A 24,718-nucleotide genomic window follows, 5' to 3' on the forward strand; every position below is an offset into this window, starting at 1 on the left:
CCTACTATAATAAAAAGGCGTTGAGTTTGTCCTTCTGTTTTGGGTTCTGAGCCGCAGCAGCACAGGGCCCTTCATGCTTGGCAACATTGTCCTCTTCCTGCCTTTACTTGGCGGTGACAGACCAGGCAGGCAGGCAGTGAGCGTGTGTGTGTCTCCTTGGCTCGCAGGGACACAGAGATTGATGACCTGAAGACGCAGCTGTCACGCATGCAGGAGGACTGGATTGAGGAGGAGTGCCACCGCGTGGAGGCCCAGCTGGCCCTGAAGGAGGCCCGAAAGGAGATCAAGCAGCTCAAGCAGGTCATCGACACTGTCAAGAACAACCTGATTGACAAGGACAAGGGGCTGCAGAAGTACTTCGTGGACATCAACATCCAGAACAAGAAGCTGGAGACGCTGCTGCACAGCATGGAGGTGGCCCAGAATGGCATGGCCAAGGAGGATGGCACCGGGGAGTCAGCCGGTGGGTCCCCTGCCCGCTCCCTCACCCGCAGCTCCACCTACACCAAGCTGAGTGACCCAGCCGTCTGTGGTGACCGCCAGCCGGGTGATCCCTCCAGCGGCTCTGCTGAGGATGGGGCAGACAGTGGCTTTGCAGCAGCCGATGACACACTGAGCCGGACGGACGTGCTGGAGGCCAGCAGCCTGCTGTCGTCGGGGGTGGACTGTGGCACCGAGGAGACCTCGCTGCACAGCTCCTTCGGCCTGGGCCCCCGCTTCCCCGCCAGCAACACCTATGAGAAGCTGCTGTGTGGCATGGAGGCTGGTGTGCAGGCCAGCTGCATGCAGGAGCGTGCCATCCAGACAGACTTCGTGCAGTACCAGCCTGACCTTGACACCATCCTGGAGAAAGTGAACCAGGCCCAGGTCTGTGGGACAGACCCTGAGTCAGGGGACAGGTGCCCAGAGCTGGATGCCCACCCTCCAGGGCCCAGAGACCCCAACTCAGCAGTGGTGGTGACAGTGGGTGACGAGCTAGAGGCCCCAGAGCCCATCACCCGCGGACCCACCCCACAGCGGCCTGGTGCCAACCCCAACCCTGGCCAGTCGGTGAGCGTGGTGTGCCCCATGGAGGAGGAGGAGGAGGAGGCTGCCGTGGCTGAGAAGGAGCCCAAGAGCTACTGGAGCCGCCACTACATCGTGGATCTGCTGGCTGTGGTGGTGCCAGCTGTGCCTACGGTGGCCTGGCTTTGCCGCTCCCAGCGGCGCCAAGGCCAGCCCATCTACAACATCAGCTCCCTGCTGCGGGGCTGCTGCACTGTGGCCTTGCACTCCATCCGCAGGATCAGCTGCCGCTCGCTGAGCCAGCCGAGTCCCAGCTCAGCGGGCGGCGGCTCCCAGCTCTGAGGGAGCCCATTCCAGCAGCGGCGCCTGCAGCCTGACCACTGATTGTAGGGATGCCGTTCCCCCCTCCCTTCTCCCATGGGCATCGTCTTATTTATTTAGTTTTGGGTGTGGAACTGTTTTTTTTTTCAAGGTGTTAAAACAGTCTCGTGGCAGGAGCAGGGGTTGGAGAAAGACATCCCAAAGCTTCGATGGAGAGCAGGGAAGGGGGACCCAAGGCAGGAGGCACACCAGCTGGACAAATTGCAGGGAGGGGAGGGAGCGAGGGCCAACCCGGCCCCTCTCTCCCCCTGGCCCTTCAGACAGGGCCAGCCCTGCTCAGGGAGTCTCTGGCTGTCTTCATCTGGGGAAGCCCGGCTTGAGTTGTCCACAGGCCCCTGCCCTGCACTGTCCTGTCCAGTGCCCTGCTCACTCCATGCTGTCTCTTCCAAGCCACCTTGCCCACAGCCCAGGCTCCTGAGCCAGCACTCTCTCCTCAAATGGAGGCAGCAATGGCCTGAAGTGCAGATCACTGACCTAGGGCTCAGAGCAGAAGCCAGAACCACTGGGCCGGCCGGCGTTCCAGCCTCCCCAGACTGCTCCCCACCTTGGGACTCAGGAGCTCGGTCAAGGTCACAGGCTGGAGGAGAGACGGGGCTGGGCGCAAGGTGGCAGAGGGCAGTATGGGTTCTGTGTCTGTCTGTTCATCCCAGGCCTTCCCGTCATCCCTTTCCTCTTGGCACTTCTGGGTGTGTCAGTCATTATTCCTGTGAGGCAGCTAAGCCCGGCAAGCTCAGTGCTGGGGTAGGAGGGCCTGCCTGAGTCCCAGCTCCCATCTGGAGAATCCACCAGAACAAAAAGAGGAGGTAGGGGCAGAAGCCCAAGGGGGCTCCCCCAGCCTTCCAAGGTGAGGCCATCTCATCTGCAGGCTGGGAGGCAGGGCTGGACTCAGGAACCCACAGCTTGTTGAAAAAGCCAGAGGCCAAGACTGCCCCCAGAAACTTGCCCCGAGTTTCTCTGGGGCCCTTGGGCCCAACTTCTGCTTTGCACTATGTTCACTTTGGGGTTGGTTCTCAGTCATCCAAGGGTCTCCAGTGAGGTTGTTGCTTGCTGTCTGAGATGAGGGTTCCTAAACCTTAAACCTCTCTGCCTCTGGAGGAGGGTGGGGGATTCTGGCAGGATGAATCGCAGGATGGCGCGTACTGAAGCCACGATGTTCGTCCAGGCCAAAGCGGGGTGTCCTGGGATAGGTTTCCCAGACAGGGGCATGGCAGAGCAGGCAGATGCCCTGCAGCCTCCCTGCTCCCAGCCCAAGGCCAGTCGGCCTGGGAAGTTCACTGCCCCAACTCTTTTCCCGGGACCATACTGAGTCCCCCAGCCACGCTGCTGACATTCTTATTACCATTATTATTTTACCAAGTAAACTCACTCCTCTTCCCCCACAGGGGTTAACCCATGTGGTTGTCCCACCCACTCTTCAGAGGCTAGGCCCCACATCTTGAGGGTTGGAGGGACTATGTGTCTTACTCGCCCCTCTGGCCTAAGGGCCACACTGGTTCTCTGCCAAGGTTGCTTGCCCTCACCCCAATGCTCCAACAGCCATTGCCTGACTCATGGGCTCTGCCCTTCTGCTTGGTGCCCTCCACATGAGGCGGGGCACCTGCATGCACTGGGAGGGGTCGGCTGGCCCAGCCCTCGGGGCAGGAGCCCCCTCTGCCACACGCTTTGTGCCTCCAAAGCTCCCCCTGCCTTGGTCAGGGCCTCAGACCAGCCAACCTTTGTGGAATATGCCCCAGCCCAGCCAAACCAAACCCAGATGCCTGAGGCCTGGCTGGGGCTGTCCGCGCAGGACACTGTGGCCATGCCACGGAGGGGGCAGTGGACAAAACCAATCCAAAGCCAAGCCGGGACTGGCTGCGGACCCAGCCTCCTGTGCCGCGCACTCATGGAGCTGCGTAGTCCTCCTTAGACATAGTCAAAGCTTTGCCGAGAAAAGAAATCTATGAACTATATTTGACAACATAAAATCTCTCTATTTTTCACCACTGGAATTTAGTCAAGCTTCAAGCCCCCCTGCTCCTGTCTGTGTCTTGCGTCTGTGGCCTTCCTATCGTGTCTTGTGTTTTGGTGGATGTGACAGGGCTGGGGCCACAGTCTACTCTGTCTCTGCTGCTAGAGAAGCCACCTGTGGAGGAGTGGACTGTGGTTGGGCCTGAGGCCTGGGGAGGAGGTGAGTGTAGCCAGCAGCAGCCCTCTACTCCTGTTCTGGCCTGAGACCACCGGTGTGGGTCATGAGGGCCCTGGCCCACAGTGTTGAGGGTCCTCTCTTTCAGGGGTTCTCCTGGGGCCTTCGATGGGCTTTTCTTCTTGTCAGTGGAGGGAGCAGCTCCCCACTCAGCCCTGGGACAGGCCCTGGGACTGTGGCGGCTGGTGGCCTTGGTCCAGCTCTGGAGTGCGTGTGTGTGTGCTCAGATCCCGCATCTATGCAAAGGTGCAGGCTGCCTGTGCGGTTCCAGGTGGTGGAGGTGCGGCAGCTGCTGCTCAGGTGCCATGCCCTGAAGAGGTAGGGTACAGATGGGGCTGGGAGGGCAAAGATGGGGCAGGGCCTCCCCCTGAGAGAGCCTCACCCTCCACAGTGACCCTTTTCCTTCCTGCCTAATACCTCCTCCCGTTGGGCTGCGTCCTTTTCCTCCTGCCCTCAGCCTCTGAAACAGAAATCTTTGGGGCCTCCCCTTTCCCCAGCGTCTGGCCAGAGCTGATGAGGTCCTGAGGAACAGAGTTCCCAGGAACCACATTCTGGAGCCTAGCTGCCAGACGTGGCTTCTTCTGAGTTCTAAGGCTCGGGCCAGAGTGACCCTACTGCCCGGCCAGTCCAGGTTCAGGCAGGAATCAGACGCTGGGGCCCGGGCTCTGCATAGAGAGCTGGGCTTGAGTGGAGTTTATTGTAGATTTCTCCCAAGGGGATCACTTAGCTTCTCACTGACACACCCTTCCCAGTTGCCACAAGCGCAGGCTATCTTACAGCACTTTGGGGAGGGGTGGGACAAACTGCAAGGTTCTGGGGCCAAGGCCTACCCAGGGGCCTCTGCCCAGAGAACTCACAACCCCCTCTCTGACCTAGGGGACAATGCCAACGGGTCACAGTGCACTCCCATATTAGGCCATCCCCTTCACGAAGAATTCAGGGGATGTGGGAAGTGGGGAGGTGGGGAGGGATCTTGACTCTTGTCTCCTTTGTCCTTTTGTTCAGACAGAGTTTTACCTGCAGCAGACAACTCTGAATTAAAGCATGAAAACACAGCAAGCCCCTTGGCCTGTTTTCTTTATACTGGGTGGTTTCTCTAAGTGGGGCAGTGGGACCGGCTTCCTCCAGTGCAGGGGTCACAACACTCGCACAGGAAAAAGCCACACAGGCAGCGATCATCTCTGACGTGCAGGGAAGCAGAGAGCTGCGTGGGGCTGAGGCACCACTGCCCTCTTGGGGTCAGGCTCAGGGTCTGGAGCCACCTCCCCCTGCCCCCACATGGCACACCCTGCTGGGCACCGTGAGCACATCGCGTTTCACCCTCCCCAACACCCCCTGAAGTGGCTTCTCATGCCCACTTTGCAGAAGCAGAAGCAGCCACGGTCACACGGGGGGTGCCCCAAAGCCAGTGCTCCCTCTGCCAGCCCCGCTGCCCCACAGTCCTACCCCGTCCCCACAGTTCCATCCTGTCCCCAGTTCCAGTCATCCCCGCGCCAGGCTGGCAGGCGGCACGTAACAGAGGCAGAGCCGAATCATGGCTCTCAGAGGCCACGCGTAGAAAAGGCCCTGGTCTCACCACGGTTTAAGAGGAAACCAGCCCTGGCATGTCAGGGGACCAAGGATTCCAGAATTTTCAATTACCTTTTTATTTTATTTTCGATAGTTTTGGGGGAATCAATTACCTTTGCGGACAGGGTTTTGTTTAAAATCAGGTCTTTATTCAAAAGATAGTCAAGGCTGACAACTCATGCAGTCTGTGACAAAGAGCAAGTCGAGGCAAGGAAAAAGCTCTCACAAAGAATGTAGCTCTGTTCTCTTAAAATGTGTGACTGTTTTCCTGGTAGAGCAAAATTTCTTGAAAGGGGCCCAGTTGCAACTTTAAGCAGTGTTTAAACAGCCTGCCTCTGTGTCCCGCATTTAAATCAGCACAAGAGAATCGGCTGCCTGTGGGCCCTGCCTGAGCCTCAGCCCAGCTTGGAGTCTGAGGCTCCAAGGAGGCCTGTGTGTATAAGCGACAGACCCACGCCATCCCATGGTCACCCTCCTGGACACGCCCCCCTCATGGCAGCCCCCACCTTAAGCAGCAGGCCGGCTGCAACCCATCATCCGAGGGTGGTTGCCCTTTGCTGCAGGAGGGCGGGAAGCCCGCCCTGCCCTCCAGTGGCTTCAGGCATCTGGGATGGAGTGGTCCATGGTGTGGCGGAGCAGGATTGGAGACAACCTGGATACAGCAACAACGGTGGCCAAGTTGGCAGCTCCTTCTCTCTGCCCTCCAGCAACCTCCACCCCCTTCTGAGCCAGTGCATCCCATGTGGGCCTTCACTCCCAGTTCTAAGACTTTTGAATCACCAGAAGCCACAAGCTACCTTGGAGGGAGGGGAAGGGAGGATGGAGCTGGCTGAGTGTGTGCCCTGTGTCAGCGCTGAGAAAGTGGAGGTGGCTGAGCCAGGTGCACCTGGGAGGCCAGGAGGTGAGGGGGATGGCAGAGGAGGGGTGAGGAGGGGTGCAGCCTTACCTTTTGACCATGTGCTCATAGATCACACTGGGGATGATGGTCAGGGTGACAACGTTCCCAGCCGTGGCCAGAATCTCCATGATCTTTTTGTCCTAGAGAGGAGGCAAGTAAGCGATCACCCTAAGGATTGGGGACCAGGGGCAACTCTACAGGCCCCTCTGTGGAGGGATCAGCATGGCCACTGCTAGAGGACACCACTGATGCCTGACTGCAGGGTAGGGCTGCCTCGGACCCCGAGCCTGTCAGATGAGGGTCCCAGCAGACTCCCAGGTAAGGTCTTGCTTGAGTGAGAACATGAGTCTCCCACCTAAGGATCTCCTTGGTCAAATGAGCATGCCTCTTCCCACCCTCAGCTTGAAGGCCAGCGGTGTGAGCCTGACGCATAACAGGGCCTCATCAATGCGGTTCTCCTCCCCCTTCCAAGGGCTCCCAGAGGCTCACCAAGCCCACAGTCACATTTGAGTTCTGGCCTCAAAGCATAAATACCTCCCCATCCTGGGGGAGGTATTAGGCGTACCCATCCACCCTCTGGCTCCTGCTGCCACCAGGGCCATAAGGGTCCTCCTCCTCTTACATCCTCTTACATTTGCTTGCTTGATAAAAAGAGATGGGCCTGCAAACACCACTTAGATCATGGGAAGAACAAGAAATTAAAAGTCTCTATGCAAAGCGTGCCAGGCAGTCCAAACACTAACATTGTGGCCATAGAAGAGCCTCTGGCCCTTACTCAGAGCCTATTGACCTTTACTTTACACATGTATGTAATCTGGTTATGTGTTTTCTTGGTTGTTCGAAAATAAGTGTGAGAAGATGTGCTAGACAGGACTAGTGATGGCCACAGGTGGAAATAAACTTTGAAAAGACAAATGATCTCAAGAAGTGTGGCTGGCTGGGACAAACCCAGTTCTGAAGAGCCTCATGACTCTATGGATTTCTGAATAACAATTATCTAAAACATTCCTACTACTGAACATGATCCACTATGCCAAAAAAGTGCCATACAGAGCAAGGAGGTGCCCGTGCAGCCAGCAATAGCTATTATTTATTAAGCACCTACTATGTGCCTAGCACTTTTTTTTTTTTTTGGAGACAGGGTCTCTCTCTGTTGCCCAGGCTGGAGTGCAGTGGCATGATCATAGCTCACTGCATCCTTGACCTCCCAGACTCAAATAGTCCTCCCACCTCAGCCTCCTGAGTAGCTAGGACTACAGGCGTGCACCACCACGCATGGCTAATTTTTTAGTTTTTTTTGTGGAAAGAGGGTTTCACATTGCCCAGACTGGTCTCATACTCCTGGACTTAAGTGATCCTCCTGCTTTGGCCTCCCAAAGCACTGGGATTACAGACGTGAGTCACCGCACCCAGCCCTAAGAACACCGTCTTACTGAACCCTCACAGCAACCTTAGGAAGAGGACGCTGAGGCTCAGGTGGGGTAAGCGAGCTGCTCAAAGACCTGAGCCCTCCCACCACCCGGCAGTCCCTCCCTGGCGCGGCCACCAGCCTACCTTCAGCCCGATAACATTCTGCCCGTCCACCTCACACACGTAGTGGTTGGTGAGGAGCCCGTTGCGGGCTGCAGAACTCCCTTTGACCAGAGAGACAATCTTCCCCTTCCTGATCACGAAGCCGACGTGGCCCATGCTGTCCTTGTGCATGGTGACAGTCCGCTGGAACGGCCTGGCAGGAGGGACAGTGAGCTGTCCTGGGGACATGGCTGGGGTCAGACGCAGAGGCTGCCCGGGCCTGGCTACTCACCTGTCCCGAACCACCATGACAATCTTATCGCCTGATGCCTTCTTCACCACCTGATGGGCTTTGTGTGAGCTCCACCCAGCACAGTCACACCCGTCAATCTGCAGAATCTGGTCCCCAAAGCGCAGCCCCACAAGGGATGCGGGGGTGTTGGCCTGGACCAACTGCACAAAGAGCCCCTGGGGGAGGCAGGGCCCCAGAGTCAGCGTCCCTGGCCCACCCTAGGCACAGATCCCTCTTCCAAGCTGTTGTTTTCCTCCTGATACTCCAGGAGCCTACAGGGTGCCAGGGACACAGCTCTGCATGGCAGGCACCAAGGTTACCCCATTTACCGGGGAGGAAACACTCTAGGCCTCATAGTTAGGAAGCAGGTGAGTCAGGATTTCAACCCTGGCCTGGGGCTGCACTCCGAAACACTCTACTGTACCATTCACGAAGGCATAGGCTTCCCTGGCGTCCGCTGTCTACATCGTCGCCTGGAAGCTAGATGCCCTGGGCAGTGAAGGGCAGGTGGGGAAGTGAGGCTCCTCCGAGCGACGGAAGCCCACGGAGAGGCCGGTAGAGGGCCCTGCGCAACCCAGCACCAGCCCCGCCCGGGTCTCGGGGAGGAGGGACTGGGGGCAAGAGCCTGGCCGCTGTGGTTAGGAGGCCCGCTCTGCACCTTCCTTACTGTGGACCGGACCTCTGAGCTCTGAGGCCTGGCGGGAGAGTGCGTGCAGCTCGAGCTCCTCTTCCCACCCAGCCCCTGCGCCCTACCTGGTCGACCTTCCGCAGCCTCAGCCCGGTCTTGCCGCGCTCGTCCTTGCACAGGTGGATCTCGCGCACCCCTGGCTTGATCTCCGCTCGCCGCACGCCCAGGCTGTACCCGGATACCGGTGCCACCATCTGGCCGGGCCCGGGGCCCGAGACCGCTGTCTGCAGACACCAGGGAGCAGGGGGTCAGCCCGGCCCGTGGGGACCCTGTGCCTCAGGAGGCACTGGAGTGTGGGTAGGGATGGGGAAAGGAGGATGGAGCCGTCCCCGGGTCCCACCACATCCCCAGTCCACACTTCTCCCCTAGGGGCGAGAGGAGACGTGGCTCCACGAGGCCACTAGGGGGCGTCAAAGTCCATGACCCTAAAAAGCCAGGGAAATGGGGAGAGAAGAGGCACGGATACAGGAAGAGGCCCTTCATTTTCCAAGGGAAACTGGCATCAGGAAAAGACTCCTTTAAAACCCACTTAAAATAGAAAAAGTCACAGTAAATAATGAGCAGCAGGGGATAAAAGGACTGGATTTTTGTCTTAAAAAATGTAAAAATATAAAAATTAATGATGCAGAAAAAGGCAAAGAACTTCCCTCTCCCAACACTGTTAAAGATGGTCCTGGAAGACCTAGCCAGCACAGCAGGCAAGAAAAGGGCGGGGGGGGGGGGGTCACACAGATCAGAAGAGAAGAAATAAAACGGTCCCTATTTATAGATGGCATGATGGTCTACTAGAAAATCCCAAAGAATCTGCAAATAAACTCCTAGATCAAATAAAAGAGTTTAGCAAGGTCCTGGGATACAAAATTAACATATAAGATTCAATTGTACTTCTGTATACTAACAACGAACACAGGTAAACTGAAATTTAAAATACAACACCAGGCTGGGCGTGGTGGCTCATGCCTGTAGTCCCAGCACTTTGGGAGGCCGAGGCCGAGGTGGATCACTTGAGCTCAGGAGTTCAAGACCAGCCTGGGCAACTGTTGAAACCTCCTCTCTACTAAAAACACAAAAATTGGCTGGGCTGGTGGCAAGCACCTGTAGTCCCTGCTACTCAGGTGGCTGAGGTAGGAGAATTACATGAACCTAGGAGGTAGAGGTCGCAGTGAGCCAAGACTGAGCCACTGCTCAGTCCAGCCTAGGTGACAGAGCAAGACTGCACCTCAAAAAAAAAAAAAGAAAAGAAATACAATACAATACCACTTACAATCACTCAAAAAAAAAAGAGGCCGAGCTCAGTGGCTCACTCCTGTAATCCCAGCATTTTGGGAGACCAAGGCCGGAGGATTACTTGAGGCCAGGAGTTCAAGACCAGCATGGGCAACAAAGCAAGACTCCCATCTCTATTAAAAACAAAAACAAAACAAAACTTAAAAATAAGAACAACAAAAAGAAATACGTGTAAATCTAACAAAACACATACAGAAATTGTATGCTGAAAATGACAAAATATTGATAAAAGATATCAAAGAAGACCTAAATAAATGGAAGATTCTCTGTATTCACGGGTTGAAAGAATTAGTAAAGCTGTCAATTGTCGCCAAATTGATATGCAGATATAACACCATTTCTATTAAAATCTCTCTACAAGATGTTTTGCAGATCCAGGCAAGGTTAATCTAAACTTCATATGAAAAGACAAAGGAATTTAGAACAGCTAAAACAATTCTGACAAAAAGAATAGCGAGAGGAATCACTACCAAATTTCAAGACTTATTATATAGCTACAATAATCAAGACAGTGTGGTATTGGTGAAGGGATAGACAAGTATCGGTGGAACAAAGTAGAAAATCCAGAAATAGCCTCAAATGAGTAAAGTCAAGTGCTTTTTGCAAGAGTGCTTTCAACAAATGGTGTTGGCTGGGCGCAGTGGCTCATGCCTGTAATCTCAGCACTTTGGGAGGCCAACACGGGGAGATCAGCTGAGGTCAGGAGTTCAAGACCAGCCTGGGCAACAGGGTGAAACCTCATCTCTACAAAAATACAAAAATTGGCCAGGAGTGCTGGAACATGCCTGTGGTCCCAGATACTCAGGAGGCTGAGATGGGAGGATCACTTGAGCCCGGGCGGTGGAGGTTGCACTGAGCCAAGATCATGTCACTGCACTCCAGCCTGGGTGACAGAGTAAAACCCTATCTCAAAACAAACAAACAAACAAAACAACAAAAAAAGCAAATGGTGCAACCATGGCAAAAATATGAACTTTGACTGAAACCTAACTCCTTACAAAAAAATTAACTCAAATTCAATCATAAATGTAAACGCAAAACATAAAACTATAACCATTTTAGAAGAACACGAAGGAGAAAATCTTTCTGACTTAGGGCTTGTTAAATATTTATTTACAAATTATGAGCCACAAAAGAAAAAAAATCAATAAACTGGACCTCATCAAAATTCAGAACTGTTAAGCTACAGACTGAGAGAAAATATAAACCACATATCTGACAAAGGACTTTAGAATATATAAAGAACTCCCAAAACACTACAAACAAGCCCCAGCCTGGCCAACATAGCAAGACCTTGTCTCTACAAAAAATAAAAATAACAATAATAAGAGAAAATTAGCTGGGCATGATGGTGTGCACCCGTGGTCCCAGCTACTCGGGAGGCTGAGGTGGGTGGATCACCTGACCTGGGAGGTGGAGGCTGCAGTGACCTGTGATTGCACCACTGCACTGCAGCCTGGACAATAGAGCGAGACCCTGTCTCAAAAAACAAGAAGAAAACAAGCCATTTAGAAAATGAGTAAAATATATGAAGAAACATTTTACCAAAAAGAATATACAGATGGTAATAAGCACACGAAAAGATGGTCCACATCATCAGGTGTCAGGGAAATGCAAATTAAGACCATGATGAGCCATCACTACACCTATCATAGTGGCTAAAATATAAAATAGTAATAACACCAAATTATGGTGAAGACATGAAGAAACTGGAGCACTCATGTATTGCTCACAGCAAAGTAAAATGGTACAGCCACTCCAGGAAATAGTTTGGCAGTTTCTTCTTGAGACAGGGTCTCTCTCTGTCACCCAGGCTGGAGTGCAGTGGTGTGATCTTGGCTCACTGCAGCTTCCACCTCCTGGGCTCAAGCAATCCTCCTGCCTCAGCCTCCTGAGTAGCTGGGACTACAGGCACAAGCCACCATACCTGGCTAATTATTGTATTTTTTTGTAGAGATAGGATTTCACCCTGCTGCCCAGGCTGGTCTCGAACTTCTGGGCTCAAGTGATCCATCTGTCTCAGCCTCCCAAAGTACTGGGATTGCAGGCATGTGCCACCACACCTGGTGGCAGTTTCTTTAAAAAATTTAAACATACATTTGTCATACAGCCCAGCAATTGCACTTTGGGCATTTATCCTAGAGAAATGAAAACGTTATGTCTATACAAAAACCTGTATAAGAATAACTTTGTTCATAACCGCCAAAAACTGGAAACAACTTAGCTATTCTTCAACAGGTTAAACAAACCCTGGTACATTCACATCGTGGAATACTACTCAGCAGTAAAAAGGAATGAACTATTATTGACACACACAATGGCCTGGATGGATCTAGAGGGTACCGTGCTGAGTGAAAAAAGCCAACCTCAAAGGGTCACATACTGCATGATTCCACTTATATAACATTCTGAAATGACAAAATTATAGAGATGGAAAACAGAGGGCTGGATGCCAGGGATTAGGGAGGGTGGCGAGCAGGTAGGCATGACTATACAGAAGCAGCCTGGGAGGGAGGTGGTTGTGGTGATGAACTAGTTCTGTATAGATTGCGGTATTGGTTACATGAATCTACACACTGATGAAATGACATAGAACTAGAGACACACTGTACCCGCGTAAGACTCCTGGTTTTGATAGTGTACTACAGCTATGGAAAACGTAACCATTGAAGAAACTGGGTGAAGGGTACTAACAACTTCTCTGTACTCACTTTGCATCTTCCTGGGAATCTACTGTTTAACAATAAAAAGTTAAAAGACATACAAAATTTTAAATTATAAAAATGTATTCATCATCTTATATTTTATCAAAACTAAGGTTGAATGCATTTATATCTTAATTATAGGAACAAAGAGTGATGACAGTGGGGCTGCCTACAGAAGGACCTTCTTTGCTTCATGTCTGCCTTTCACAGCACGACCATGAACGGGGGCCACTGTGGAGAAACACCCCAGGGTGCCATCAGTTCTTCTCAGGGTCCCATATGGCCTCATCCTTGTGGATTTTCTCCTGTCAGATCCTTGTTTTGGCAGTGGCTTTGTATGTGTCTGTGACAGTTCTCTATCATCATATCCATCAACTTCATGAAATTCCCCAGCCTTAGAAAACTTTGCAGTTTGTACTTTCAGTTTCATTGGCTCAGGATGAGCCTTGCAGGAAGACTGACAGGTGGGACGCAGGGATACTAGAGCTAACTGGCAAGGGGCTTAGGTGGGGACTGGTTCTACGCGTAAATATGTTTTCAGTAGCATATATTTCTGTGATGGTGTCTTTTGCTCCCCGAAGCCATGTTGTTTAATTTGGGGACCAGAGCTGGGTGACGAGCTCCTGCCCTCTCGGCTCTGCTTATCCATGCAGGCAGCCCTGCTTTTGATGCCCCCAGGTTCACGCTGGGCTTAATGACCTCCCTTCTCATCCAGCTCAGGCCCAAGATCAAAGGGCAAGCCCTGGTTCTCCAGCCCCAAGGCTTGTGGGAAGATCTGAAACCATGAAAGCCCACAGTGGTTTTCATGAAGCCTCAAAATGAATGGTGCCATCGAGAAACAGAGCCACCAGAGTGCTGGGGAGAGGGGAGGTCCAAACACAGAAAGAAAGAAGATCTGTTGAAATGGCAAGACCAGGAAAGAGGGAGGATTGGGAGGTTCTGTGCCTGCAGCAGGCAGAAGCCAAATACATACACTGTCACCCTCCGGAATCTGAAGCAGGCTCTGCTGGACTTCTTGGCTGGAGAGGGAAAGACCCATATAATTTTCCAGTTCTGCCAAGTTTGGGTACAAAACTGATAGGGAAAGAAGGAAGAATAAATGTGTTATTCGAAGACATGTGCTTCCCTATACCTGCCTGGCTCCCCTGTGGCTGCTCATTTTTATTAAGAAATGGAGCCTGGGAATGGTGTTTATTTCCAAGACTGCAGGGTATCCCCAGGAACACTCACTGGTGAACGCTCCTCGGAGGGCCCAGGTGCAGGGTGGGACACCGAGTTCTCATGCACCACTTTGCTATTCAACTCCACTGACTTTATTTGACACCCAGAAACCTCTGCATCCCTCAGCGAATGGTTCCCACCAGGACTGGCAGGGTCCTAATCCCTTCTTATAAGGATTTGTGTCCTTATAAGAAGAGAAAACAGAGGGTTCATGCATGCACTCTCATGCTGTATCTCTCTCGTGTTCTCGTTCTCTCTCTCTCTCTCTCTTTAGCAAGTGCACTGAGGAAAGGCCATGTAAGGACTCAGCCAGAGGGTGGCCATCTGCAAGCCAGGAAAGGAGCCCTCACCAGAAACTGAACTGGCCAGAACCTTGATCTTGGGCTTCCAGCCTCCAGAGCTGTGGGAATATACATTTCTGCTGTTGAAGCCATCCAGCCTATGGTATTTTGTTACGGAAGCCTGAGCTGAATAAGGCAAGTGGGGTTCTGGCCCCTGGTCTCTTTAAGCCGCCATCTGCCGTCCACTTCTCCCCCACCTGCCCCCACCCCAGGCCAGCCACAGTTCCAGCAAGGAAGTCTGACAAGTGTGGTATTTCATTCCTGGGGTCACATGAGATCGGATCACCAGAATGGTGCTGAAATGCTGATTTGAGGTGACTCAAGTCGTTTATATAGACAAAGGCCCCACAAATGATATCACATTCTCAAGGTAGCCTTGCTGGGGGCATCAGAGAAGCCACAGCTTCCCTAACTTGAGCTGGGTTTGGAAGGATAAACAGGGGTTCGCCAAGCAGTCAAGGAGGGAGGGGAACAGCATGGGCACGGGCTCTGGGAGGTGAGGTGACTCAGCCCAGGTCACCCAGGCAGTAAGAGGTGGGTGGCAACTGGAAGCCTGGTCCTCTCCTCCCACCATGTTCAGTCCTTAACCCTGGAGCCTCCCATACCTTTGGCATTGCCAAGCTTCCCTGATGACCTCTTCCCTGAAAGGACTTGGCACCCAAGAGCCCCTCATCCCAGCTCACTCACCTGGTGGTGGGGAAATGGCTGCTGCCTGGACTGGCAGGGCTGGCATCTTGGGTGAGGCTCTGGCCTGGGCCTGGGGAGGAGCAGGGAGCACTGGTCAGCTGTGGCCAGGACCCCAGGAACTCCAGAGCCTGGAGTTCCATGAGGCCAGGGTCTGTGCATTCGGAGTGTGAGTGGGCCTGGGGTGTGGGGGGAGTGTCCACCAACCCTCAGGGCTCAAGATCACGTAAACGTGGCCTCTGCAGATGTGTCTTTTCCTGGGAGGAAGCTCTGGGGGACTGTGACCCACCCTATGTCACAACCCATTTACTGCCTGCAACAGGCAGAACATCAAGGCCCATCTCCCAACCAAGTTCTCAGCTGAAAAGTCTCAATTTCTCAAAACCCACTGGAACCACAGAGTGCTGGGATGGAGGAAGAAGGGGGCTTCTGGGGGCTGAGCAGACCAATGCCTATGCCCACTAGTCTTGTTTCCTCTAAAAGCCTGCCTTAGAGCATGGGGCCCGCCCATCCTGGAGGGAGGGAGAGCTGGGCCTGGGCAGGACAGAGCGGGCATGAGAGAGGTATGCGTGCGCTGCTTGGTCTTTTCCATTCTTGCTGTAACGCCATTGGCATTGCCCCCTGGATGTCTTCTCTGCCCAGCAGCCCCTGCAGTGGAGACCTACATGCCCTGAGGCCTACGGGAATCTCCAAGTGGCCCCAATACCCAGCACCTTCCAGGGTAATCCCCAAAGTCCCTTTCAGGGAGTCCAGGCCAGTGGGGCCTGGCGACTTACCTGAATGGCTTGGTCCACTTTTAGGTCCTCTAGAGATGGGTACAGGGATGACATGGCTGATTCTCAGAACACCCTGCAGAGTGCAGAGGGTGGGGAAGGATAAGGATGCAGATGATGCCCCCTTGAAAGGAGGCACAGACATCCGCAACAGCAAGTGGGTTGGAACTTAATATTCAAACAGAAAGGCAGCAGGGCACTTAAAATCCCTCCCTGATCTCCGCCCCAATCCCCTCTTGATATTTGAACTCTGCTGTATTCTACCCATCTCCAGCCTCACTGTCAACTTTTAATCTTGGCCACAATGAAGTAAGACCAGTAGGAAATTTATAAAGACTCTCACACAAACTGTAGCAGAACTTAGACATTCAACATGGCACTGCTCCAGAGGGAGGAGGGAATGGGGGGCGGGTGGAGAGGCACCATGAGCACTTATTTACTAAACACCTTCTCATTGTCCCAGGGAGAATCAGCAGGACCTCTGAGCAAGGTGCCCAGAGAAAGTGAAAGGAATGATGATCTCTCAAGAAATGTTTTATTCCCTTCCTGATGAAATGTGGGGAAGGAGCAGTCTGCCTTTCTGGGTTCCTTCCCTTTACCCACTAACCACTGGCTCTGTCACACCTCCAGGCTTCGCTGAGGCAGTCCACTCCAACTGGAGCCCCTGCCCAACCTCCTTGTCACCCTCGGTTCCTGTGGGACATGCCTCCACTGGCTCCCAGGCAATACGGTCACTGCCCCTCCCATCCAGGACCCTGCCCTCCGGGACAGCACTGGGCCAGCCTTTTGCCTGAACTCACCACTTGTCCTGACTGCAGTTCTGAGGGGTCAAGGTGTGTCCTATTCACCCCACTGAACGAACATGTGACAGGTACACATGATAAAGGAATGCCCGCTGGTGGCGCAGGAAACTGAGGGTCCTGTGCCTGAGTGATGTGACTCCAGGCTTCCCAGGAACAGATCCGCTGGGCACCTCCCTGAGTCACCACAGGTGCACCGAGGTCATCCTCATCCATCACTGCTCCTTCTCCTCCCTCTGCACCTGCTGCCTTGACCCCTGTGTCATCCTTGGCCCCACCCCCACTATCCCTTCTTATCTGTCATCAAATCCCATCTCTCCCACATCCCATGTTGTGCAGGTCCCCATCATCTCCTTGGCCCTCTCCAGGTGCCACAACACCCTCCAAACATGCTGTTGCCTCCCCTCTTGCCCTCCTGCTGCTCTCCAGACAGCAGCCACCAGGCCCTTTGTGTACACACTTGGGATGTCATGCCCTGGCTGAAAGCCCCTCAGTGGCTCTCCTGCCTTGGGAATGTACTCTCTTTAAAGTGGCTCACAGGGCCTTCACGATTCCACCAGAGATTGGAACTGGTGGGCCCAGGGCCAGATGGAAATAGTTTTTATTTGACCTTGTGGAGTACTGTAAACGTTCAGATTGGCAGCTTAAACACAAAGCTGAAGGTACTGGATTTAATAATCGAATTTCCCACTGCTCCTGAAAAACAGGAAGCTTTGGCAACCCTAGGCTGTAGCAGAGTAGCTACAATTGAGTAGCAGCAGACTCCAGTGTGACCCAGTCCACCATCCTCTGTTGGCTGTTACACCCAGACCATTGTAATCGCTGGTGCCAAGTCCCAATAGATATTTGTTTGCAACCCTTGTCTACCTCTCCAGCTTCATTTCTTGCCTTATGTCTTTTCAGCTGCTACTTTCAGCTCCAGCCACAATGAGCTACTTTCACGTCCTTGAATGTGATTCCCTCCTGTCTCTTTTGCATGTGTTATTCCTTCTATCTGGAATACCCCTCCTCTCCCTGTTCCTTGCTTGGCCAACTCCTAATAATTTTCAAGTCTCAGATCAGCGAGCTCCTCTTACAGGAATCCTGCTTTGATTTGTGCTCCCCTTAGCCCCTGCTCCATGTCCTACTCCTGTTGAGTATTCACCACTTCTGTGATTGCCTCTTTACTTGTCTGTCTACCTCCTTAGGAGTTCCAAGATGGCAGGAACAGGGGCTTCTCATTTGCCGTGAAGCCTCTAACCCTTAGCATGGAGGCTAGCTCAATAATATTGCCAGAAGCAACGCATTCTACCTGGGCTTCCACTTTTCTCCTTATAAAGTAAAGCTCTAGTATCCTAAGAACATCCACCTTCCTGGGTGAAACAAGGACCAGAAGTCCCAAATGTGCCTCTCACAGTCCTGTTTTATTATTATTTTGAGACAGAGTCTCACTCTGTTGCCAAAGCTGGAGTATAGTGGCACGATCTTGGCTCACTGCAATCTCTAACTCCCGGGCTGAAGCCATCCTCCCACCTCAGCTTGCCAAGTAGCTGGGATATAGGTGCAAGCCACCACACCTGGTTAATTTTTGTATTTTTTGTAGAGACAGGGTTTCAGCATGTTGCGCAAGCTGGTCTTGAACTCCTGGGCTCAAGCAATTTGCCCGCTTCGGTCTCCCAAAGTGTTGGGATTACAGGCGTGAGCCGCTATGCCAAGCCTTTTGTTTTTAAAATCTGAACTAGTGCCAATATTTAAAAATCTGGAAATATAAAATTCGTCACTTCTTACTTGTATTGAAAAAATATAAACATTTGGCAAGGCAAGAGCTGGAATAGTGCATGGCAACACTCAGCCCGGCTGAGTCACAGCCTCCCTCGTAAATGGGGCTGTACGTGCTTTCCTGTTTCCCCAAGTGCCCATCAGCTCTTCACTGATTTACGTTGCCTGCTTGGTTCCTGGAGGCAGCCAGTTCCAGACCCTTGCCCTAGCCTGGCCTTTGGGGTAGAAATGACCATCCCAACAGGACAGGAATTTCCTAGGAGGGGAGGGAGTCTGGCTCTGACTTCCTTTAGACCACCTGGGGGAAGAGACCCCTTTGCTTATGGCCTTCTCTGCTGTGTACACATGCTATGAGATTTTTAATCTTGGGACAGTCCTCAGCAGCTATCATCTGCCAAATCATGACCTGCCACCAGGACCATGCATGAACAGCAGATGTGAAAATAAGCAGCCACTCCTGCCCTGATTTTCCTAACATTTAAGCAGTAGAGCACTTATATTTTTGTCAGCTGTCCCCTGGGAGAGGAGGGAGTCAGAGATTCATTTCCTGGAAATCACTCCCAGGCCAGATCACATAACCCTTTTTCTGTGTCTGAGACCCTTTCACCACTGCCACCTTCTCTGGGTCCCATCTCAGTGCTGGGATGTGGGGAAGTGAGAAAACAGTCTTTCCTTGGGCTAGGTTCCAGGACCCTCACTCCCCAACCCTTGGATACCAACATCCACAGTTGCTTGCGTCCCTTACATAAAGTGGCATAATATTTGCATATAACTTATGCACATTCTTCTGTATACTTTAAATCATCTCTAGATTACTTACAATACCTAATACAATGTAAATGCTAAACAAAGTTATATTTTATTTTTATTTGAATTTTTTGTTGTATTTTTATTTTTTTATTTTTAAATATTTTCTGTCTACAGTTGGTTGGATCCATGGATGCGAAACCTGGGGATAGAGAAGGCATACTGTATCCCCTGCCTTGTAGCAGCTCACAATATAGTGGGGAATGGTTCCCTGCCAGCGAACATGCTGTGCTTCATTCAATCATTCAAAACATTTGAGTGTCCACTGTGTGTCAGGCGTGCTGGTCCCTCTGCTTTGCACATCATCCTCTTTAGTGTGATGTTCCTTCAAGGCTCAGTTCAGATGCTACTTCTCTGCTTGGCTTTTCCAGGCTGCGTGATACCCAGGCTGCCTGGCTGGGTCTTCCCGTGTATTCCACCCCTGACCTGTACTGCCCTTGTTGCCAAGCTATTTATCATATTACGTGATTAATATCTGGGTATTTCCTTACACTGGACCTCACTCATAAGGGCAGGAGCTCTCTCCCGTTCACACACGATCATTCCCCACCACGACACTGCCCAGCTCACGTATGCTAGCAAAAATTATTTGAGTGAATAAATCAGTGGTTTTCCAAGGAACAGATTGGAAATTTATGTGGGCTTTTTTTTTTTTTTTTTTTTTTTTTGAGACAGAGTCTCGCTCTTTCGCCCAGGCCGGAGTGCAGTGGCGCGATCTCGGCTCACTGCAAGCTCCGCCTCCCGGGTTCACGCCATTCTCCTGCCTCAGCCTCCCGAGTAGCTGGGACTACAGGCGCCCGCCACCGCGCCCGGCTAATTTTTTGTATTTTTAGTAGAGACGGGGTTTCACCGTGTTAGCCAGGATAGTCTCGATCTATATGTGGGCATTTTTCGGTGTCACAAGACTGAGGGGACAGTCATATCCCTGTCGGGGGGAGCAGGGATATGAAACTCCTGTAATGGATGGGACAGTCCATTACAGTCACCATAACAACTGGTCCTGTCCCAGACAGCTTTCAGATATCCTGCCAAACCTTCAAGTAAGCAAAAAATCTGTTATAATTGGTTGTGTATACAACCACAATGAATTTTTCCCTAGTTTTAATACACACTAGATTGTCTGGAAATGCATACATCAGGTTGATTGTGGGGAGTTACACTTTGCTCACCATTCTGGAAAATCACTGCCCACCCTGCTCACCACGGGTGAGTCACCCGAACAGCATGCCCACGTCTGTGCGCATGTGTAGCTGTTACAGTGACTCCACGCTTTTATATAAATATATTTAGCCTTTGACTCAAGATGTCAGATATAAACTGTTGGCAAAATTCAGCTGAATATTGTCTTCTAGTAAATCTAAGCTGACTCCTAAGTTGGGTACAAGCATGATCGGGTGTAAGCCAGCCTCAGCTTTTACAAAGTGAAATGCATATTCTTTTATTAGAAATTACTTCATTTCCCTGCCTTCTCCTTTATAAAGAAAGGGCATCATATTGATTTTTTACCCGGGGAACCATCACCTAGGCTGCAGCCTCAGGACGAACCTGTCCCTTCTCTCGGCCTCAATTTCCTGCTTTGGGAAACAGGAGCCACGAGCCACAAACTCCATCCACCGCGCCACAGGAGAGGTCCAACGCAACGGTCCCTAGGGCCTGCCTCCACCCCAGCCTCAGTTTCCCATCTGTCACATCGTTCCATGATCTCGAAACGACTACAACCCTCTTCGCAGCCTCAAACCAGCCGGAAGCGACATCTTCCGGTTGCTACAGGTTACGGCGGTTGCTATGGGCTACGGCGCCTGCGCAGAAACCCCGCCAAGTGACGCGGCAACTTCTACAGCGCATGCGTTTCGCCCACCCGGGCCCGGGCGCGGTTAGGGGTGACTCCCACGATCCCTAGCGGCTGCGGAGTGGAAAATGGCGGCCTCCTTGCCGCTTGGGTTACTGGAGCCCACCCGGCCTCGTGCTTTCTCCGGGCGCCTGTAGCTGGCGCCGGCATCCACAAAAATAGATCAGGTAAAGCAGCAGAGTAAGGGATAGGAAGGGAAGGCTCGGTCGGGCTCCGCGGCCCCTCTTTACCGGATTGGAGGCTACGCGGGTGAAATCGAGCTTTAAACTCCCCTGGCCTCGGAACACCATTTGTAGCCTCCGAAGGAGGAGGACTTATAAGATTCTGTACTAAGGCAGCCGTGGGAAGGGAGGAGAGCCAGGTCGGCCCACGCGCTCCCGGCTGCTTTTGCTCTCCCTTTGGTTTCGGAAGCGTCAAGTCCCAAGGTATTTCCTACCAATTGTGACGTCACCCTTCCTCCCACCCTTTCTCACCCGTTTCCTGTCTGGCCGTGACTTCTGACCCAGTGTTGAGCTAAAAATGCCCCGCCCCACTCTACGCAGATTCACCCCGGGTCCCACCCACCAGTGACTGAGTGATTGGGCTTCTGCTGCCTAGGGAAGGGTTCTTGGCTTGGCCGGGCAGATCAGTTCCCACAGCAAAATCAGACCGAAAGCCTGTTATGAGGGACTCAGGCAGTTGGATCTGGCGTATAGGAGGAAGGCTAGGGCAATCAGGAAGGTCTCCTGGAGGAAGGAAGAAGACCTTGACTGGCCGTGTAGGATGGATGTTCAAGTGGGAAGAGAGTGTGCTATTCCAGGGACAGGGAGGCCCAGGCCTGAGAGTCCAGTTGCCTTCTGGATCCCGTTTACCTCGCAGATTATCCAAACTGGACTCATGATTTTCCCCAGCTGTGCCACGCCTCCACAGCAGTCCCACTAAATCCACCCATGGGCTGTGTCAGAAATCTGGGAGTTATCCTCAGCTCCTCCCTTTCCCTTCTGAAGCCATACCTGGTTCTTGCCCTCAAATCTCTGTGACTTGACTTCTGGTAATGTTTCTATTCTCACCACCTCATTCTTCTGCACACTCATCATGAAGTTCATTTATTCCAGACTACTTCAGGTTGAGTCCTAAAACTCAGCCTGCTAGTTCATGCCTCCATGCTTTTGCAGGTGCTATTCCCTCTGTGTTAAGAGTCATTCATGCCTTCTCTCTTTTCCTTGTTGTGAACTCTTCCTCCAATTCAAAGCTTTCCCCGACATGTACTCATGGAGATTGGCAAGCCTCCCTTCCCTAGACGACAGCATTTGTTATATTTGCCTCTTCATCATATATTCCACAAGTGTTTATTAATCACCTACTATGAGCAAGGCCTTCTGCATTTCCTGGGTTGGATTTCCACTGTGCTGTGTTTGTTTGCTCATCTCTCTCACTGGTCAGGAAATGTCACTCATTTGTTAACCCCCGTGCTGAGCACAGGGCCTGGCACACAACAGGCGTCCCATTACTATTTCTGAAAGGAGTGGAAAGCAGGCATTCTAGAGAGAAGAGAAAGCCTGATATCCTAAATATACAGTCTTTCTTCCCATGCCTGTCTGTGTTTGCAGTCAATAAGTAGAAAGTCTTTCGAAGAATAACCTGGGCCTGGAAAGGGAGAGAAACCATGGCCCTAACGAGTTAGATTGAAAGGCTGCCTGGCTCCTATAATCTGACAGTGGAAGTTTGCTCACTTCTGTGCTGAGGGCTTCCCACAAGTAATTGGCTCCTCTGAAAGGAAAAGAACCCACCTAACCCCTCTCTCCCAAAGGAATTTTCCTCTCCCACAGCCCTTTCCAGATTTCCATCCCTGAGCTTCTGTACTTTTTGATATTATAAGCAATAAAAACACCCACAACAAACCAATAGTTGGGCTTCGGAGATCAACAGGGCTGACAAGGGGACTTCAGCCCCCATCTTTGAACTTAGAGTGAGAACACTCTTTGGAACACTTTGTTCCAAAGAGCTGAAGTGATGGGACTCCCACTCGTTCCTGTGGACAGCTCATCCATCCTTTACAAGACAGTGCGCGGGAGGGAAGCGTGGGTTAGAGTGTTAGAGGAATAGCTCCTGGAAGGCCAAATTAGCCCAGGGATATGGTGAGTCTGAATAGAAGAAGCTGTTGCTAGGCCACCAGCATGTACCCCCGCTCCTCCTCTCAGGGCTGCACTGCGTGCTGGAGAAAAGCTGTGAATTCCCCAAGCAGACACGCCTGAACCCCGGCCCAGGCAGGGCAGGGTTCGGACTGACTGCTTCTGACTTGTGAGAGCACAGCATAGGCGAATCCCCTTTGAATGTCATTTCTTCCTTTGTAATCTGGATAACAATAGTTGCATCACAGTTGTCTGGAGACTGAAAGATTTTTAAAAAGAGATAAGGTGTATATGGAAAGCATTTAGCACAGTACCTAGCACATAATAGGCATTCAGTAAAAGCTGTTTATTCATTGTTTCAATGCTTATTCAGCATCTACTAAGTTTGAGTACTGTTCTAGGTATCAGCAGTGAAGGAAAGAAGAATTGGTCCCCAAATGTACTGTCTTTGGGGGAAGAGCTGGATAAATAGGCTCTGTGACTTTGTGTGCTGTGTTAGATGGTGGGAGGCACTGGAGAGAAAGAGCTGGATGGAGGGTCGTGTCAGGAAGTTCAGAAGCCTTGCTGGCTGGGTGGGGTGACATTTAAGGAAAGGCCTAAAGGGGTGGGCACGGCCATTGCAGAGCCTCTCAGGTGGGAGTTGGTGTTGTGTTTAGAGGGCATCTGCCAGTGAGAAACCGGTTGTGCAGAGAGGGAGTAAGGAGGAGTAGTGGGGAGGGGGCTGGAGAAGTGAGAGGGGCCAGATCCTGGAGGGCCTGGAGATCATGGTAAGGACTTTGGCATTTACTGTAGAGAGATGGGAGCCACTGGGGGATTTGGAGCAGCAGAGTGCCAAGATCCAAGGGTTATTTTGACAGGCCTCCTCTGGCTGATGTTTGGAGGATGGGCTACAGGACAGGAGTGGGAGCAGGAGCCCAGGTGGGAAGTGATGGTGGTGGAATTGTCATGAGCTTGGGCCACTGTATGTGAAGCTGCCTGTCTAGTGCCCGCCCAGCCCATACCAGGCTCGTTTTCTGCCCCATTTTCTGAGACCCTGCTGAGGAGAGCATGCACTGGCTCCTGTGTCCAGTATGTCATTCCATTCTCCTGACTTTGTGGGCTATTTTCAGTCTCCAGATGAAGCCAGTTCTTAGAAAGGTGAAGCCCCTGGCGCAGTTCCCCAGCAGGTGTTTCAGTGCTGTAGCAGGAAGGTTTTTTGATAGAAACAGCCTCAGGCCAGAGAAGTCGGCCTGAGCTGTGGATTCCTTGGGAGAAATGGGCTTTTTGCCTGCCTGCAGCCTCTGGTTTCTGCTGGAAATGGCTTTTCAGGGAGCAAAGTGTGGGTCTCATCTCCTTGAGCACAGTCATGGGCAGTCAGAAGGCATCGGGGGCCCTCATGATGTCTGGGTGAAGAAAATCACTCAGCCCTCAATCAAACCTGGCCCAGGGCTGGGATCAGAAGAAGAAACCCCACTTCACACTTGACTGCCTGGAGTGAAGCACTTCGAAAGGAAGCTGCCTGGGAAATCCCAGAAGGGAAGGGGCAGGGAGGCAAGGGGACGGGGTGAGAGCAGGTCTCACTCATCCCAGTCCCAGCCAGGATTGGGTCAGGGCCCCCAGCGCTTACCTGCAGGCCAGGTGCTGCTCCACGACTTTTTCCAGCCGCTGCCACTGCTGAATCTGTTTCCCTCCCTGAAATATAGCCCTGTCTCAGCTGGCTTCCTGCTCTGGGAAGGGTGGTGCCTGTCCCCTGTTCAGCTGACTCACCTTGGACTGGGATGGGCACAGGTGAGGGCTGTGGCTGGGTAAACAAGGCAGGTTGCCAGCCCAGAGGAGGCCTTTGGCCTTAGTCTAGATTTGGAGGTGGGATTAAAGC

General features: G+C 52.2%; 2 protein-coding genes and 1 long non-coding RNA gene across 19 annotated transcripts in view; 2 read left to right on the forward strand and 1 right to left on the reverse strand.

Moving 5' to 3' along the window:
• SNPH (syntaphilin) overlaps positions 1 to 4,627 on the forward strand; it is a 41,946-nt gene extending 37,319 nt beyond the window's left edge. For all 11 annotated transcript variants that reach the window (XM_055265481.2, XM_055265471.2, XM_055265475.2 and 8 more), the window contains one exon: positions 168 to 4,627. In XM_055265481.2, the coding sequence (XP_055121456.2) occupies positions 168 to 1,347 (1,180 nt within the window). In that variant the 3' untranslated portion in view covers positions 1,348 to 4,627. The remainder of the gene's footprint in view (positions 1 to 167) is intronic.
• A 637-nt stretch (positions 4,628 to 5,264) lies between these two features.
• The window catches only part of SDCBP2 (syndecan binding protein 2), a 51,290-nt gene continuing 31,836 nt past the window's right edge, over positions 5,265 to 24,718 (reverse strand). Inside the window, exons 1-9 of one of the 4 annotated variants that reach the window (XM_055265089.2) lie at positions 24,470 to 24,554; positions 15,542 to 15,614; positions 14,769 to 14,838; positions 13,493 to 13,593; positions 8,593 to 8,751; positions 7,840 to 8,015; positions 7,590 to 7,761; positions 6,084 to 6,175; positions 5,265 to 5,789 (exon numbers count right to left, since the gene is read on the reverse strand). In XM_055265089.2, coding sequence (XP_055121064.2) covers positions 5,735 to 5,789; positions 6,084 to 6,175; positions 7,590 to 7,761; positions 7,840 to 8,015; positions 8,593 to 8,751; positions 13,493 to 13,593; positions 14,769 to 14,838; positions 15,542 to 15,595 — 879 coding nt within the window. In that variant the 5' untranslated portion in view covers positions 15,596 to 15,614; positions 24,470 to 24,554 and the 3' untranslated portion in view covers positions 5,265 to 5,734. Of the gene's footprint in view, positions 5,790 to 6,083; positions 6,176 to 7,589; positions 7,762 to 7,839; positions 8,016 to 8,592; positions 8,752 to 13,492; positions 13,594 to 14,768; positions 14,839 to 15,541; positions 15,615 to 20,448; positions 20,752 to 20,982; positions 21,239 to 24,469; positions 24,555 to 24,718 lie in introns of those variants that run through there. The other 3 variants (XM_055265086.2, XM_055265087.2, XM_055265088.2) reach the window with 3 other exon arrangements.
• Positions 20,736 to 24,718, forward strand: part of LOC129474144 (uncharacterized) — a 53,591-nt gene continuing 49,608 nt past the window's right edge. For all 4 annotated transcript variants that reach the window (XR_010119523.1, XR_008654459.2, XR_010119521.1 and 1 more), the window contains exon 1: positions 20,736 to 20,919. This is a non-coding gene — a long non-coding RNA (uncharacterized lncRNA). The remainder of the gene's footprint in view (positions 20,920 to 24,718) is intronic.

This window comes from Symphalangus syndactylus, chromosome 24, assembly GCF_028878055.3.
Source record: "Symphalangus syndactylus isolate Jambi chromosome 24, NHGRI_mSymSyn1-v2.1_pri, whole genome shotgun sequence".
In the NCBI taxonomy this organism is placed as follows: domain Eukaryota; kingdom Metazoa; phylum Chordata; class Mammalia; order Primates; family Hylobatidae; genus Symphalangus; species Symphalangus syndactylus.